Source organism: Antrostomus carolinensis, unplaced genomic scaffold (assembly GCF_000700745.2).
Source record: "Antrostomus carolinensis isolate BGI_N321 unplaced genomic scaffold, ASM70074v2 scaffold14591, whole genome shotgun sequence".
Taxonomy (NCBI): Eukaryota; Metazoa; Chordata; class Aves; order Caprimulgiformes; family Caprimulgidae; genus Antrostomus; species Antrostomus carolinensis.
In genome coordinates, this window is record NW_010294910.1 from 35,631 (window position 1) to 54,456 (window position 18,826).

Below are 18,826 nucleotides of genomic sequence, written 5' to 3' on the forward strand. Positions count from 1 at the left end.
AATCTGTGAATAAAGTATCAGTGAAAATAATTTGCAGTTCAAAAGTTGTCATTCTTTTTTTTTTCCCCTCCTCACTTTAGTCATTTAAAAAGCGCTACTTCCAGCTGACACAGTTGTCAGATAACTCCTATATTATGAATTTTTATAAAGATGAAAAAATATCCAAGGAGCCAAAGGGATGTATTTTCTTGGATTCTTGCACAGGAGTGGTACAGGTAGGTTTCAATTTATTTCATTGTGTTGCTTGGATGTCAGATAAATTTTAAAAGGCAAATAGAAAAACACATACATTAATAGAATAGTGGTCTTATTAGCAGTTCAATGAAATGAAAACACCATTAGTTTTGCTCTTTAAATTGGTGCAAGTGCTCAGACTCACAGGTTATAGAAACCACAGTTGAATTATGGTAGCAAATCATGCATATGCTCTTCACCCATGCCATGCATGAGAAAATATATCATAAAGTGGTTCTTTTCACTGACATTATTTTCTTAGGTGCCAGATTTTACCTCATGCTCACTAAGAGCACTCTTGCTTGTTGTGGGTTAAAGAGACTCAGGTTACAAAGCATTGACTGTTGGGCAAGTGGTAAACTAATCCTGTATCCCGAGCCTCCTTGAAGATCATCACTTTTGGAGGTGATAGAGATTCTTAATGGCAGCAGGTAGGACAGAGCCTTATTGTCTGCTGTGGCGTGGAAAAATAAATAACCATAAATGTCTGACACTACCTTTTCTTTTGTTCCCCCTAAGACTGAGTTCTTAGCTTTACCCTGTGCTCTTGCTCTGCCTTTCCTCTAATTCTATTAATGTGTTTATCTTTTTTCTTTTTTTTTTCTTTCTTCCATTCGAAACAAGATGTTATGTTGAATAGTATGTTACTGTGGTTGATCTAGCTCCATATGTCACTAAATAAGGACATTTGGGTTTTTTTAGCTGTACTTCATTCTTTAGTACTTAACCAGTAAAGATTGGTAACAGTGCTAGGGCAGACTGATTTGAGGGTTGCTTTGAGAGAAACCTTTCAGGTAGTGCAAGGGAAGATCCCTGATAAACACAAGCTTTTGTTTGTAGGGAATTCTCTCCTTCACCCCTAAACAGGCCCTTTGGAGAAAAAAAAACAAACATCAGTGAGTAATTCACTCTGGGAACAAGTATTTGCTGACAGCACCCTCCAGAACCTCATTCCTGCACCCAGGAAAGAACCCAGCTCTCTAGGGAATGACAGTTCCCCTGAGTACTTCAAAAGGATGTTTCTTTTTTCAAACAGGTGTAGGACAGGATGGAGATAAATATATAGAAGGACAGTTATGTTTGCATGTGTCAGTCCATTGGCTTGAAAGACCCTAATGGGTACTTGAAATTGTGGCAGAAGCCATAGAGGAGATTCTTACCTAGAAATCCTGTTTAGAAATGACTGCTTCCTCCTGCTTACTGGCAGTGTGTGCTTTCTTTTAAGACAGGTCTTAGCCAGAGCTCTAGTTGAGCCCTGAATGTCCCTGTAGTATGGTTTTAGGTACAGATTTAATGCTATTTCAGATAATGTGTGTTCTACTGTGTTGTTTCTGATGATGCTCCGTGGTAGCAGAAGTGTCTTGACTGCAAGATTTCTGGCCTTTTTGTCTAACCTATGACAAAAAAAGCTCAAAAAGCTTAGAAATCTTCCTCCTGAACTTTGACAGCTGCCTTTTAAATCTACAGTGTTCCTGCAAATTAACCCAAACTGTTTGAACTGTTTGTTCTCGTCTCCTCTACCCCCAGACACTAGCTCTCATGGTTGTCCTTTGATTGACATTTAGAACAGGATGCAGAAATTTGTGCTATCACTAGCAAGAAGTGAGAGTCTTAAGCCAAGGGGGTAGTAAGGCAAGTGTCATCAGCTATCAAAGTCTGTGCTGAACCTAGAATCATAGGGGTGAAAAACAAAACCTTGCCATAAACAAGGAAACCATACAGTGTGGAGAGAGTTGGGTAAAACTGAAGATTTAGAGGAAAACTGTGATGTTAAAGTTCTTATTTAGTGAGTTTTAATAGCACTGTAAATCATTTGACTCTCTGTGAATGACTTTGAGCTCCTGTTTGATAGAGGTTGAATATTTAAATTGTAGTAAACATCCTGAAGAAATAATCTCCAGATAAAATACGAAATACAAAACAATTATGTTATTTTGTAAGAATGTCCCTGTAGGCATTAGACTTAGCCTGATGTTTCATTTCTAGCTCGTCCATAGGTTCTTTTTGAATCTTGTATTATTTCCGTCTGGAAGAAATTTTAAACTTAAAATTAAGTGTTGAAGATTAAAAGTCAACCTCAAGGTCCACATACCATATGGAAGAAGTTACAGAGAAGCAAAATGAGAAATGGTGCTTTTTTTTTTTTCTCCTGTTAACTGATCAGGAAGAAAATAGTTGGCCTTAGATTTGAAACAAAGACTTTGCTGTAGATCTCTTCTGCTTGCCAGAAGTCTGAAGTGCAGATGGAAAAGTGGATATTGAAGTTTTCCTGCCCTAATGTTCTTAAGAATCATCATGTGAGATGCATTGCTCTATTAGATAATGTCTAATAGTGTTACAGTACCTGATGTAAAGATCTTGGCCATGTCTGTAAGGAGGACATTCATTTTAATGCTGTCTATACTGTCTGAACGTAAATTGAAACGTAGCATTTTTCTTTATAGATTGTGCATAAATTGGTGTACATAATCCACTCATACAAATAATCTATCTTTAAAAATTTTGAATGGCCACTACCTGAGATTCTTGGCATAGTTTTGTTCAACTTCTAGCTCTTGGTCAAGCCCTTATGTTCTATCAGTAAAAACAAGTTTCAGTGTAATTTAAGCCCTTGTTTTGCATTAATTTGAGTATATGCAGTTATTGGAAAATTAGAATGGTTTCAAGATAAAGAAAAATATTGGGCATCCAGGAACCACGTGCTGTAACGCCCAACTATTCTTAGACTGTGTTGGGTGAACTAAAATTTATATCTGTGAAAGAATATTCACCTCAATGTAGTACTTGAGAGGAAAACTGTTTCCTACCAAGAGAATTTCCAGTAGCAGAACTAAAAAATAACACACATGCACACACACAATCCCAAATCATTTTGAAAAGCCAAGATTTGACTGACTCTGTTGACCCAAGTAGCTCCAGAAGAAGTTGTTCAGTCTTAACTGATTCCTGAACTGGGTCGTGACATGTAATTTGAGGACTGGAGCAAGTGATTAACAACAGATTGGGCAAGAATCTTCTAAATCCTCTCTGCTGCTGGAAAAAAAGCGTTCATGGAACTTTTTTCTCAGTGTTTTAGGTTCTCTGTCTCCTTCTGTGCTAATCAGTATCAGATTTTGCCTGATTTAAATAAAAATATCACAATAATATCACCATCTGGCTTATAAGATACTCTTAGTAACTTGTTGATATAGGACTGTACTGAGAAATAGTTACAGGATACAGTTGTCGTATTATTTGAGACTGTTAATGAAGAAAAATAAAACTGAGTGAAAACTGAGTGACTAGTTATGGGATGGATTAATTGTTTTTCATTTGTCACCATCACTCCAATGTTAGATGTATCAACAAAGTGATGGCAATTTTCTAGAATATTGAAAAAAAAACAGTGGCACTGATGTCCATAGTCGGTGGTAAAAGTTTGATGAAGTAATATAGAGAGTTAGACGTGTCTGTTCATTCAGATTTAAGCAAGGAGGAGAGACATTTGGTGCAACTGCTTCCATAAGACTAAGAGACAAAAGCCTCACTAATTCGATAAATTTGAGGAATGAAGCACATTATATTAGATCCCATCACTTTGTTTAATTTTATTGAGCAATTTCAGTAGCTAAGCACTTGTTAATTCTTATGACAGAAATTGACTTAGCACAAGTTAGTATCGTTTTGAGAGTCTGGTGTAAGTTGTAGGAGACTTCAGCTGTAGAGGTGTTCTCTGCAGACAACTACGACTCATGTAGCAATGCAGTACTTTGCCGTCAGAGGTCTTTCATTATTCTACTTGGGAGGTATTCCCTGCTGTAGTTTGAAGAGTTATTGTCCAGAGTCTTAGATTTCTGTGACTAAATAGAAGACGTATATTTGGTCTTATATATAAGACCTTAGATGCACAGAGATCCAATGGTAAATTGACTTAAATTTGTGTTAATATCACACTACTTGGATTTTCTTTAAAGCCACTGAATTTTGCTTGAATATTATTTTTAAGGGGTGACCATATATAAGCCCATCTTATGGATGCCTTTTTCAGTACATTTTTATAATTAGTTCTAGTATTTATTTTTCTTTTCCTTTTGTTCCAACAGAATAACAGGCTTAGGAAACATGCTTTTGAGTTGAAAATGAATGACCTCACATACTTTGTGCTGGCAGCTGAAAACGAGCAGGATATGGATGACTGGATTTTCACTCTCAACAAAATCCTGCAAATAAACCCAGAAGGAACCATTCAGGAGAGGAAAAGTGCAGATCTCACTGATCTGAAACTTGGTAAGAGTGAATAGTCTTTTGTATTGTTTTGGGTTGTTTTAATCAAATGCAAAAAAATTGCACCTTCAGGTATCACTATTGAATCATTTTAACTGCCTGAGTCTGTAATGGATTCTGCACCTATTGATATCTGACGAAGCAGCACCAGTCTTTTGGCAATCCCTGGACAATGTCATTTAACTCCCCACAGATAATTTTCAAAAGGCTGTGGGGGAGGTAAAGCTGCTCCCCACAAAGTCAGCAGGAGCAACGTGGCTCTGCTTTGCATATGCAGCTCTTTTTCAGATAGAGTCCTCTCTTTCAATGATCTTGCTAATACATTGTGATTTACTGTCTCAGGAGTCTGAGGGTTTTAAAGAGTTTTGTGCTGGAGAGAGGTTAGATCAGTTCTTTTTCCAGCGTTTTGTTTTCGTTAAAAATCTAGAGCTAATAATTAAAAAAATTCCAGCTGTGGTATATTGTTCTTTCCCTGGAAGCTTATTGACTTCATTTCTTGGTTTTATAAGTTTGTGTATTAATATGCTTCACTGTGGAAGAGAGAATTGGATGCTCTGTTATACTGCACTCTTCATGTGGCAGTAACTCATTCCCCCACATAATAAATCCACGTTCAGTTTGGATGAAACCCAGCTGAAATTCTAAGACTGGAAACACTTGAAACCTTAATACATATTTGAACTGCTTGTGCTCTGAGCTGAATGAAAGCTTTGAATCCACATGCTTCTGGATCTTGGGGAAGTTTAGAGCTAATTGAAGGCTTTAGCCTGGTGTTTACAATAAATTCTGATTTTGGAGAGACAGGATACTCTTCATATAGCCAAAGATGTTTTTATAATTTGTAGCCACAAGAGACTTGCACTTCAGAATCAGAGAAGTACTTTTGAAAATCCCACCCGTGAGGGATATTAATGAAATAGAAAGAAATATATGCATAAAAGGTCAAAGACATAAGACTAACAGAAAACAGAAGTCTCTACTGGTAAAAACCCTGATAACAAGCAACAGGAATGTACTATGGAGTTAACTTGTCAAAAGACATGATGCTTTCTTGGCAGAAGAGCTCTAAATGGCTGTAATGACTTTTTTCACATTGGGCTGAATTACCTGGTGAAAGCAGAATGGTCCATGGTGAGCTAAGTAAGGCAAAGGAGTTGCTATATAGTGCTGGATGTGCAGCTAATGGAGTCCAGGCTGCATCCCTCCCCTTCCCAAAGAGCAGGTAAGGTCCTGTCTGTCTTTACTGGGACTCCAAAATCTTTCAGTTAACAGGAACACTTGGTGTTGCCTCAGAAGGGACTGAGAGAGCAAAGGAAGGTGTCTTTGTTGTGGGCATGGATATTTGTCATGGACGAATGTGTCGGACATTTCACTGAGGAGTAGAGGCAGGGCTTTTGTTTGAAAGCTTAAATGTAGACTAAGTTACAGTAAGCACCAGTGGGAGATGAGGTTGTGGAGGACAGAGGTTTACATTAGTATCTCTTCCACTGGTGAGCTTGGTGATAATAAAGGGAATAAAAAGAAATGGCATGGGGATAGATTTTCTTTTTCCTTTTTTTAAGCCAAATGGTAATAGCAAGTATAATAAAAACATTTGCTTATTTTTTCCTTCTTTTCAAGACCCTGCAGAAGTTTCAGTGAATTATGATTGCTCTCAAGAAGAGACTGATTCTTCAGAGAATGCCTTGCACCCAGACTTCTCAAAAGTAATGGATTTATCTTTATAAGTTTAGTGGAAGGTACTGCTTAGGTGAAAAATGACTGCCAATAGATTATTATTAATATTGTGAAAGGTTTGAAAATATAACACATCCTGTTATGATTGTTAAAACCATGACAAGTGACAGGAATAATTTTCTTTCTGAACAGCTGAAGGCTTTATTTAAATGAGAAAAGCTCCACTGGATGTAAAGAAAGTAGGTGCTTTGAGTGGTTTGGTTTAGACCTATGAAGTAAGTTAGGGTCTGGTTCCTGCAGTTATCTGTGAAATATTTACTGGTTTTAATTGCATTTCAGAAGATTTTGGTCCTTGGAGAGCCAGGATTTCCTGTGTGACTTGCAAGAAAACAAGCTGTGCACTGCTCATTGCCTTCTGTAATTTCACTGAAAGATGCATGTAGTATCAGGGGAGGCATTTTGTCCTCTGGATCTCATAAACTGCTTCATGTGGATGAGATAATTGTAGATGGTGCTAAGAAGCTTTTGATGAAAAGCTACATTGGAAATATTTCACTATTTTTTTCTTAAATTTATGTATGATTGTAATCTTCTGTCAGTGAATTACTATAGCCATGTGCTATTTGAGGATGATACTCCCACAGATTTGAACTGAAAGCAGTATGTGCAAATGAGGACAGAATTTGTTTTACATTTTACTGTGTGTTGTATTCTCATATATATGAAGTGGCCTCCTAGAATTTAAAAATAAAATTAAAAATTAAAAACAAAACAACCAACCAACCAGATAAAATGTAACTGAGTTTATCTGTTAAGGACAAAAGTAGTATCTGATCAGCTTGTCTGTGGATAGATACTTTCTAATGGTTTAGTTAATGCAGATATCTCAAAGGTATCTTAAAGATTTCTCAAAGACCACTAGTGGCCTGCAAGGCTAAAATAGATAGTCTGCATGTTGTGTGATGCTTGTATTGCCCTTTGTATGGTTAATTCCTGTTCTGCCCCCCTTGCTCTGTAGGCCTGGCCACAGCAGTGATCTGTGGCCTGTCCCTAGTCCATGGCAGGTAAATCTCCTGATCCCATTTCCACCCAAACCAGTACACCATGAACATATCAGGACCTGCTTCTGCAAGTTAAGAAATGAATACAGAGCTCTTGGTCTTGCTGTGCAGCTTCTGCTTGTTACTTAATGTGTGTCAGCAATGTCGTGCTATTGTGAAAAACACAAAACATTGAATGGGACCTAAACAAGAGCATAGCCTGTACCATGTCAGCTAAGGTTCGTACTCAGTCTTGGGCAACCAGGAAAGTTGTGGACTCTGTCAATAGTTCAGAGATTGAAAACTAAAGAAAAGTTAGGAAAAACAAAGTGCAAAGAAAGACTGAAGGAACTGAAAAACTGTTTAAACTGAGAAAAAAGCTTTCAAAGATATCATGGGGGATCTGTAAGGGGAAGGGACTGTGTAGGGCATACTTCACATACTGCACGAGTGGGCTTAAATAGTGAGGAAAAATTTATCAAAGTTAGCCATAGTGATAAACTTTTTAAAGGTAGGACAGGACAGCACCAGGTGGCTTCAGGAAGTTGTTGAGTTGATGTTATCAGAGAGTGTATTGTTAACTTAAGCATGTATCCATCAGAAATAAAATAAGTGTGAGTGATCCTGCCTTGTGGCAGAAGGATGGATGAGGACTCCCAGCTTTACCTTTGGATGACACGCTGCAGTCTGTGTGTCTGCCCACCTGTAAGGCTGAGCTGCACTTTCCTGCTCCCCTTTCTGCCCTCCCTTTGACACAAGTGATTTCTGTGGGGCTGGGTTGTTTGGTTTTTTTTTCTTCAACTTGGGAGTCCCCACTGCATTTTAGTGCAGTGATCCACCATTCTCAGATCTTACACAACAGATTCTTTAGTAATGTATATGAACTTGAATTACTTAATTGATCTGTTTTGGGGTTCCTTAGAAGTATATCATGGCCTGAAAATCCCTGGTTCACAAGCATATAACCTTCAAAGAGTGCTTGAAGGTGCTTTGGGATAACTACTGCAGAAATGAGAAGTGTTGTTACAAGTGAATCATTGATCATTCATTTAGAAGTCTAACAACTCTATGGATTTCTGTTCTTGTGCAGAAAACTAATTTATTGTCTGTCACCACAGTATATCACAGAAACAGAAGAAACAGTGAAAGCCTCTCGAAATACAGAGCGACTCAATCTTTTCTCTTTGGATCCTGATATAGCAGTAAGTGATTTTTTATTTTTTTTTTTTTCCCCAACCCCTAAGTTCACAGAAGTTTTAACATATGGGTGGTCTGAGCTAACTGGGTTAGCTAAGCTACCAGAGTGGATTGGAGTTCAGCAAGCAAGTGGGTATACCAGAGACTTCAGCTTAGGGTGAAGGGTGAGGGAAGCTGCCTCTAGTCCATAGAGATTTCTAGACTCTGCCCGTATCTGATCACAGAGTGATTGAGGGTGGAAGTGGTCTCTGGAGGTCATCTAGTACCCTCTAGCTAAACCTTGAAGCATTAAAGCAAACTGCAGATATTACAGGAGCAGAACCTTCTCCTGGAGTATTGGGTATGTTACAAGAACAGTGTTTTATTGTTACTCATTACACTGCATTTGACTACAAAAACATGAATGGATAGAAAAAGCAGTGGGAGGTACAGTTCAGTGTACAAAAGGCTATCTATGTGAAAAAAGTTTAGCTGGAAATGTAGGGAGTGCAAATTGCTTCTCTTCCTATCTTCAGTTTGCTTATCATTTAGTGTCAGAGTTCATGATTCAAAGAATGTTGTTCCTTGCACTGAATGTACATTTGTTGGTGATTTAACTGCAAACTTTATTTTAGTTAAAAAGAAGACTTCAGTAAAATCGGGACCAGTATATATTCGAACTTTAACCTCTTGTCAATCAACTGTAGCTCCATTGTTAAAAATATTAAGCAAATTGAACTAGTGGTATGATATATAAGGGGAAAGAAAAGGTCTGAAATCTAATCCTAAAATGTGTTGTTACAATGTGAAAATCTGAGGCTGTTTAATCTATATGAGGAAATTCAAAGCTAAAGTTTCAGAAGCAATAAGTAAACAAGAAAAAAATCTGTTCTAAAATTATAGGAAACTGAACTTGCATCCCTAATTCTACCACTGACATCATGTGTGTCCTCAGGCAATCCTTTTGCTTCCTAATCTGTAAATCAGGATAACACTCATTTGCTATGGTAAAGTGAAGATATCAGCAGTGACTTTTTGAGGTTTTCAGGTGCTTCAGTGATTGCCAAGACCTTTAAAAAGCTTGTCTAGTTTTAGAAAGCCATGCTTTTCCCATGTATAACGAGTCACCCAACTTATTTCAGTCATTGAATCCTCAGAAAAAGGAGTTTCCAGGGACAAACTTGGTGATCAAGCCATTTGAAGAAAAGCCTGCAAAGAGGATCCTGATAACTTGCAAATCCCTCAGTTTGAATCTCCAGGCCTGTGTTACTGAAAATGAAAATGATCCTTCAACCAATGTAAGCTTGATTTATTTCCATCCGTTTTTTCTCTTTCATTTTTTCTTTTTTTTTTTCTTTTTTTCTCTCTTTCTGTGCGCTTGTTACTTTGGAAAGAGAAGGTAAAAGGAAAGTTGTATCACACAGGCATGCTGCATTCACTCCTCCTCCTCTGCCCATCCCTTTGGATTGAATAATGAAACTGATAAACTTTTCAGTAAACATTTTGAAGCTGATTTGTATTGCAGACTTTTAGCTACAGTTCAATGGGGAATGAAAAAATGTTAAAATCTTTGAGGATTCTTAACAATTGCTATAAGCAGAACAAGTTTAAACTGCCAAGACCTATGTAGGGAGACAACTGAATATCGGTTGCTGGGGAACTGTTGTTTTGTTTTTCAGAGAGAGACCAGGAACCGAGCAGATTAAATTACAGAAGAGAAAGCAAAATAGAAAGGACTGGATGCTTCTTCTAGTGTAAAAGCCCAGCTAAAAACAGGACAAAACAGAAAATTCTGCTTATTCTTACTTGAAGAAAAAAGGGCAGGGAAAAGCGACATATAGCTGTCCATTCATAGCTTTTAGTTAGTTCTCCTCTGAAGCAGGAAAGTTTTGAGAAATAAGTGTCCTGGCAACTCGACTTTCATACATTACATATGAGGCATTGATTTTTTTTTTTTTTTCCCATTTGAAGATGACCTCTACAGTGAGTGCATATTCAGCATGATGTAATCAATACTTTTTTTTGGCAGACTGGAATAACGGTTTAAATGAAGTCACGATAACTGTACCAAGGGAATTCGCTACAGAGGCTGAGAAAGAATAGAATGTTGTACTTCTTAGGCATTGTTCCTTATCTCCACAGTTTTCAGATTCTGATTTCTGGACAGCTCAGGAGGTATTATTCTGAGACTGATTTATTTCATCAGAACTATGGAGGCGCTTTGGAGGTTACTTACAGTCCTAGGACTTCATTCCCTGGTACCATGTGATAGAATAAGTGGGTACTGTCAGGGCGGTTTGAATGCTTTTGGTTTCCTAGCAAAATGGAACATGTGTTTCCCACAGAATAGAACGCCCACACATTTGTTTTTGTACCAGTAAACATTTTTCATCTACTTATATTTGTCATCTTTGTGCCATATTTCTGACAATCCCTGGAAAGCCCATCCTCATTCTTCTTTCTTTTATAATTACTCTGAATCTACATTTTAAAAATCCTGTAACATGTTTCTCTGGGGCTCCTGCTCGTTTACTCTAATAATTATCTGTGACAAATACATTTGTTTTTTATTCTGTGAGTTTCTAAGTTAGCTGTCAATTACTGTTCTGGCATATTGTTAACAAATTACCTTTAAAAACTCCTAAAATCACATGGTTGGAAGCTAACTTTGGCAGGGGTGTGTGTGAGCATGTTTTTAATGAATCAAATAATCTGTAAATAATATTTGTTTGCTTTCTTTTTTTCTAGCTGCAGGAACCAATTAAAAGACAGAGTTTACCCCCTTGCTCTCAGTTACAGCTGTGTTATGTTTCTGGTATTTTCTCCAGGTAGAGCCTTTCTTTGTGAGCGTGGCACTGTATGACATCAGGGATGGCAGGAAGATATCTGCTGATTTTCATGTGGATTTGAACCACACACTCGTTAGACAGATGATTTCAGGTTCCTTGTTTTCATTAGAAAATGGCACTGTTGAAAATATAGACCCAAACGAAATGGAAGAACCACATGTCAAGGGTTTCCCAGAAGAATGGCTGAAATACCCAAAACAGGTATTCCACATGACTTGCATGACTTAGTGACTCGTGAGACTTATTTTAGTTCAGTAGTAGTATTCATTTTCATCAGAGAATTTATCTGTATTAACAGTGGTTCCTGTTCTCAAGAATACTCTTTCTTGTGTGTCAGTGGTACTTGTATACAGTTGCTTGATTTTTGAGCTCCCTGTATAGACTTTAAAACTGTTTACCGTCCAAACTTTGAAAAACGTTAGTCTCTGTTATTTAGAGAAACCTTCCATGTTTCCTGTGCTCTTTGGGTTCATTTGCTGACCTCTCCCAAACCAGCCAAACAAAATCACAACTAAAAGCTATACCTAGATGCTACATTAATCTCAAAGTACTTCCGTATACTTGCTGTTAGCCTCACCCCAAAACCCCATACATTACCTTTTCTAGTCCCTGTCATTCCCCTGCGGTGTGACTGATTTAGGTCAGCGTTTAAGTGCTGTCCAAGAGGAACAGTGAGGTTAACTGATGCTAACATGGTCATACTGCTTCTTGACTTGAGTCAGTCTGTTCACAAGGTGCTGCATGTGCGCCCTGAATATGTAGAGATAATAATCCTCGATAATCCTTTCTGCATTTGCTTTGTTACTGTTTCCATCAACAGAGAGCGCTGGCAGTATTTAATTGCTCCGGTCTTGCTCTGTACTTTTTAACTATTCTCCCTTTGATCCACAGGCTCTTTTCTCCATAAGTAATCCTCATTCTGAGATCGTATTAGTGGCAAAAATAGAAAAGGTGCTTACGGGAAACATTGCCAGCAGTGCTGAACCTTACATTAAGAATCCTGATTCTCTTAAGGTAATGTAACAGGAACAGCGGTTCCTTCTTTGTCAGCTTCAGCCTATTATAAGCTGAAGACATTGCAAATTCTGCTCACTAATCTCACCAGTATGTGAGGAGGACAAGCTGAGCGGGACAAGCTCACAGGAGACCTACACCTAAGAGAGCAAGTGTCCGGGCTTCATTGACTGAATGAATTACCATTTTGTCTGCAACATCTGAATCCATTTGTGGTGCATTCCTATGCTAGTTAATGTCTTTGCAGAGTGAAATTCTCTTCCAGCAGCCTTTCAGAAAGTATGAGTTACTGCACTTCATATGCAAGTAAAGTTGGTGTAGGCACCTGTTTCTTTCTGACAGCAGGCAGAACATCTGCATTGGTTGTATTACAGGAAACTGGAATAATAACTGTAACTAATACAGTTCTGACTGAAGGGATGGTGAAGGGGTTTAATTCAGCAGCAGCATCATATTCATCTGTGATGTTTTTGCTCTCTACCCAGAACCTTCTGTTATGGGCAGTATCAGGCTAAATTATTTTAGTGACACTATGGGCTCTTCAGCAGAGGAGTACTTGGACATACTCTGTGCTATATTTCAGAAATTATAATGATATTGATGAAATAATTAATATTTTCTTTTTTTGTAGTGTGCACAGAAAGTGTTAAAATCCAATAAACAGTTCTGCAGCAAGCTGGGGAAATACCGTATGCCATTTGCTTGGTCAGTGAGGTATGTATTAATTATTTTTATCATTTTATAGGCATCTTCTAGCTTATTCTGCTCTTGGACTTGTATCCTTTTATTCTTTTCCACTTTTTCTACCTGAAGCTAAGCAAAGCTTTCTGTGTGGTCCAGGACCCCAGAAGATCCTGCAGCTTTATTATTTTATTGCTGTTTTTCACACAGTTGAACATTGGTTACTTTCTCATTAAATGTTACTGTTATGGAATTTTTCCTTCAGGTATGTAGTGAAGTTGCCAGGGAGTAGCAAAGGTGGCTGACAGAATAGCAATTTATCATGAGCTCTACCAATGATTTGGTGCTAAAAATTACCAAAGAGATTTCAAAGTCAGAGTTCTCACAAGAATTTCCTACAAAGATAACTCTGAAAGAGTTGCAGTTGCCACCTAAAATATAGACGCACAAGTTTGAAGCTCTGCTCTTGTTATGATGCCTGTTGGGTTTTAGGAAAAATCTAACCAAGGATTTGGAGGTTATGGTGCCCCTGAAACAGTGCCTTGGGGGTGATATTGAGGGATTATGCTTCAGGTCCTCTTGCAGTTTTAATGGTTGCTAGGTGTCAGAGAGCTGTTATTTTCTTGTTTGGCAGGTCAGTTGAGTTTTATTGCAGATCAGTGCAGTGGCAGTAATGGAGTTTTGTTCTTCGTCTCTCTCCTCCTTTTGTTTTTTCCTTCTCAGTCTTCTGTGATTTTCTCAGCTTACTGATATCCTGAAGTGAGAGAACTCCCTGACTGAGACCCTCCTGCATGTCCCTGTGACAACTGTCCCTTATTTCTGCCATGTATAGAGCAGGGAGTATAAAATTTTATATTCCCTAAAAAAGGAAAGCTGTCAATTGCCAAGTGAAAGCATTCCTTCTCTGTGGCTTCTGTTCTGACCATGGCAGGCCAGGTGGAGAGCTGCCTGAAGCTCTAGGGAGGAAGGAGGAGTGAGTGCTAGGTGAAAAAGTCATGTTGTGCCATTGCTGTATCTCTGTTGCTGAGAGATAGCTCTGTGTGGCTGTGTGCTTCTGGTGTGGAGGTACGGAACACCAGAAATGCATAGTTTCCCCTGCCACATATAGGCAAAAGCTTATGATTTTAGAATATGGTGCTTAGATGGCATAGGAGAAAACACACAGTAAGGTACAACTATTTGAAGAGTTCATTTATTTTTTTATTGACATACGTTTTTGTCAATATCCAGTAGGAACAGGCAAAGTACGTGCATGCTCAAGAGAAAAGCAGATAATGTTTTCTCATCTGTCATTGCAAGCTCGATTAATATTTACTACTTCTGTGTAGCCAAAGGACCATTCATCAAAGTTATATTGGTGGATGTCTCTTGAGTTGACAGAGCTACTTCTAGCGTGTAACGGACCGTAAAATGGCAAGAGCTGCAGGCTTGACATCAGACTGACTTGAGGCTTTTTATTAACTCTGTCCTGCCTGCCTGTGGTCTGTGGAAGTACCATCAGTGCTGCAACTCAGTCATTGCTGTAGCTATCTTTAGGTGGCATGATTATTTTAACTAGTTCAGGGACTGACTAGTCACTCACGCATGTGGAGAAAGCTAAAACATTCTTATGAGTCTTGAGCAAATCTTATCTCAAAGTGTTTCTTGCCCCAACAAAAGACCAAAACCAAACCAAAACCAGAAATATTTTCTTCTGATTTTGAAGAAAGCACATTTCCCTTTCATAGGATTCTCCCAAGAGACAACCCCTAGTTGCCTGTCAGTGAAAGGCAGCAGCAGAAGCAGGGTTTGGGCTGTGCTGCACTATACTGGTACCCAGATGCTGGGCTGTGTTTGTGCTGCAGCTGTACTGCCCAGGTGCCTCAGCCCTGTAGCTGCAGGTCTGCGCCTGCTCTGCCTAAGAGAAGTCTAACAGGCATGAATGAAGTTTTACTTCTATCCATGTAAGGTGGATAGCACCTTGAATGCCTGTCAAGCTAGGGTGTACTGAGAAAATGCTGCTTTTCAGAAAATGCTCCTCCCCTTCCAGTTCTGTGTTATTTCAGATATTTTATCATTGAAATACCAGTTGGCAACTCCTTGGCCTTTGTAATCATGGGCCATTTTGATTTGGAGTAAGGAATAAAATAGATCAAACTTGATTAATAAATAGTGCTCCACCAGACTTAAACCTGCATGTGAGTTTTTTGAGTTCTAGTAACATGGCATATGGTAGCAGCGGCTTCCAGTCGCCACAGCCATGTGAGCAGAAGTGTTTTCTATAGGTGGATTGCTCTGCCTAACTGCTACTAATCTCTGTGGAGCATAGCAGTTGCTGCTGCTGCACCCAACAGTATGTGTTGGGTAAATGAATAGAAATTTTCCTTTTGGAATTCCATGCAGAATGGTTAATTGACACAGGCTGGAATGTGGCAAAGGACACAAGGCAGGATGAGAGCAATAGAAATCCGTTTGAGATGAGCTTTGTCGTGTGATGTGGGTACAGGAATACCTGGGAGTCTGAGCCGTCATCAGTCTGTTTCCTTGAGACTTTTTGTCAATGGAAACCCTTGGCTCTGGTCCCATACTTTTTCAGTTTCAGAGATGGCAATGACTTGTTTCACTGGGTATTCTCTCTGAAATGACAGGTTCCTTTTTCAATGTGCAGTCCACAAGTCTTAGAAAATAAGATCAAAGAGATCTCTGCATTCATAGTATATTTTTACTTTCCTTAGGACAGGATCAAATCATTCCTAAATACATCTAGCCAATATATCTGACTGTGATTTCTCAAATATAAATGGGAATGTATGCTTGTGGTGTACAAGCACAGTGCACAAATGCACAGTGAGTTCCACGTTTTGCAGACTTCCTGTGTGTGCCTTACACAGATGGCCTGCACATGGGCAGAGGACATAGCTGGGGTTTGTGGACATCCCTCAGTTCCAGCAGGCAGTATTTTTGGATGACATCCTAATTCAGTGTTTCACTGCCCATACCATTAAAAGGCTTTCCTCCCATCTGCAGAATTAATTACAGAGAATGTACTTGGGTGTGTTTATCAGCCCTTAAACTTTTTCATTATAAATCACATTATGAGATAACAGTGTAAGAATCATTGACCAAATACACTACATGTGCAAACTTGTTGGTATCAGGGATGTTGTACAAGGAATTTATTTAGTTCATTGGGTCAAATTCTGCACTCATTTGCATCTGTTTATGTATTAATGTTACTCAGGGCTCTGGTAAAAGCACAGTATAATTTGGCCCTATAAAATCTATTTCTGTTTTCACAGCTTGAAAATAGAAGTTTCCACACGAGGCTGTCGCACTACAGGGGTAAAAATGGTTTGGCTATGATAAATAACAAAAACCTAGGTTTGGAAATGTGTTTTCCAGTTATTTCATTCTGGCATTAACCACACTCCTGGTTTTGTGTGGAAATTTTCCCCCCTTAAAGCAGTTACAGATGGCCACAGTGTGATTTTTACGTATACTACATTTAATGAGCCAAAATCTTGACAGTTGAGTATTGTGCATATGAATGAAACTCTTAATTAGCTTAGGTGGCATCCAGTTTGTTAGCATTGTTCAAAAGCATGACTCAGGGTTCCTCTCTGAATTCTTGCTGGCATTGGTGGGATCTGGTGTCTGCTCTTGCAGGTATAATTACGGTGTGTGTTAGAATTACAGCATGTCAAATCCATCTTCCATTCTCATATTCCTGCCAGAACTGCCAAAGTTTGCAAATATGTGCCTGAGCTGCATATTGTAGATATGAGGAAACTTCACTCACAGAGATTAGTTTTTACACTCTGCTGTTTTTTCAAACCTTCTCTACCCTCATAAATTTCACGTTTTAGAGCCTAATATTTGAATCCTTCAACAGCTCGTGTAGCTGCTGGTTCGGTTCTCAGCTGGCGTAGGTTGATGTAGCTGAAGGTAGTGAGTCTGCACTGATATACAGTAGCTGCAGATCTCACACTGAACTTCTAACCTTGGAGGTGAGCAATTTTTCCACAAATCGTAAGCCACTAAAAAAGTAGCTTTTTCTATCTTAAATTGTGAACATTGTGTAGGTTTTCCGTGCTTAAAGAATTTTTATGATTGTGGACTATCAGCTAACAATGTCAGAACAGAACAGTAGAATCATAGAAACGCTTTAAATACTGAGGTGAAGTTTCGGTTTCTTTAGTGAATCCTGTTAATTTGTTTTTCTCTAATTTAACACCTTCAGAATATCTTCAGGATTTTAGTTCTGTGAAATTTTTCTTACTAAAATCTCTCTGGTAAATACGTAACTGGCAGTAAGGAATCTTTAATATATTAGACAAGTATTGGACTCCTGGATTGTAGAAGTGGTTTATTATGTTTCCTTTTCTTTATGTGACAGTTGTCATTCTTAAATGCCTTCAGTATGTTCATTGTGATGAGGAGCACTCCTGCTCCACCTACAACTGGCAGAAAGGATCTAGCAAAACATGGGATTGCATTTACTTAACTGCAGATGTAATACACATAATACTTGCTGCTCTGGCAGTTCTTTAGCTTTAATGAGCCAGGGGAATGGAGATACCAGTACAGTTTCACCAGCAGAAAGTAATCTAACTCTTTCCTGAGTGCATAAAGCATATCTGTTTTTAAGAAAGATTGTCTTGTTTTCAATGGACATCTAAATTGCTCTTGAGCTTTACATAAACAGAGTATTGTGTGTAAGTTGGAGCGTTAAAAATATTTATCTATTTTTGTGTTCTGGATATCTGGTTTCAAGCCTTTAGTTTTGTCCTGGCTGTATTATTTAGGCTGGGATATGCTGCTGAACTGACAAAGAGCAGTTCTATAGGTAGGGCATATCATACCCAGGGAGCACTGGTGCTGGGGAGGAGTGGTTGTGGCAGAAGGACTCTGTAAAGCCCTTCTGACTCCAAACCTGAGTGGCCTGAGGGGAGGAGGTGACAGTGCTATGTCCCTGAGCCTCCCGGGCAGCAGTGCTCAGCACCACTAACCCAGAGTGAGCTACTTCCAGCACAGACCTGGTTCTTTTTTCCTTTTACACTATGAACATGCCCAACTCTGCCTTGGTAAGTGCCCCTACACCCTGCTGTGCTGAGCAGTGGTTTGCTTGGTGTGAGAGCCTGAACTGGAATTAGTTAATAAGCTCCAGTAGAGCCTGGGTTTGCTTAGCATCACATTGCAGAGCTCGGTGGCACAGCAGAAATCACTCACTGAATGCTTTAGTCCTCTCTGTTAGTCTGGAAAAGGAAGCACAGAAGCAGTGCTGAGCCCAAGAAATATCAGTGTCATCAATACTATATCCACATAATAATTATTAAATATTTTTTTCTTTCTTTCTTTTTTCTCCTGACAGCAATTTAATAGATTTGTAAAGTAAGTGGTGGCTGTCAGGAGTTAGGTCTGCTTTCTCCCTAATAAGTTAAGATTTTTGACATGGTGTGTTGGTGTGGACCTTATTCCCCCTGACTGCTGAAGGCAAAAATCTCATAGAAGAGATTATTCTCTACAGTTACAAAGAAATGAAATAGTGGTGCTTCTCTCAGTTAATTAAATTAAGACACGGTGCATTTGTACTCATCCTTGGGATCCTCTTCCAAAGGTTTACTCCATTATTTTGCATCTGGCAACAATTTGTGCTGGCATCAATTCTTCTCACTGGCAGTGGAACACAGAAGTAAATTAAGGAAGCAAGATTGGCCAAATGATTCACAGAACAGCACTTAGTGTCAAGAACATGTTACTTTTGTTAAGCAATGTTTTTGCATACTACAGTTGAATCCAAGGTTCATTAATTTGGATGGCTGTTACATTATCTAGTCCAGCCAGCGGGTATGACCCTTGAGGATATACAAAGGGCACTGGAATGCCTTAATTAAATTCTGCAAGTGTCAATGA

At 38.8% G+C, this 18,826-nt stretch overlaps 1 protein-coding gene across 1 annotated transcript in view; it reads left to right on the top strand.

Moving 5' to 3' along the window:
• The window catches only part of LOC104532563 (dedicator of cytokinesis protein 10), a gene marked incomplete at its 3' end in the record, with an annotated part of 64,409 nt that overhangs the window by 33,283 nt on the left and 12,300 nt on the right, over positions 1-18,826 (top strand). The window contains exons 7-14 of the mRNA XM_010177802.1: positions 81-215; positions 4,317-4,500; positions 6,118-6,203; positions 8,333-8,416; positions 9,533-9,688; positions 11,219-11,440; positions 12,131-12,253; positions 12,885-12,967. Of these exons, the coding sequence (XP_010176104.1) occupies positions 81-215; positions 4,317-4,500; positions 6,118-6,203; positions 8,333-8,416; positions 9,533-9,688; positions 11,219-11,440; positions 12,131-12,253; positions 12,885-12,967 (1,073 nt within the window). The remainder of the gene's footprint in view (positions 1-80; positions 216-4,316; positions 4,501-6,117; positions 6,204-8,332; positions 8,417-9,532; positions 9,689-11,218; positions 11,441-12,130; positions 12,254-12,884; positions 12,968-18,826) is intronic.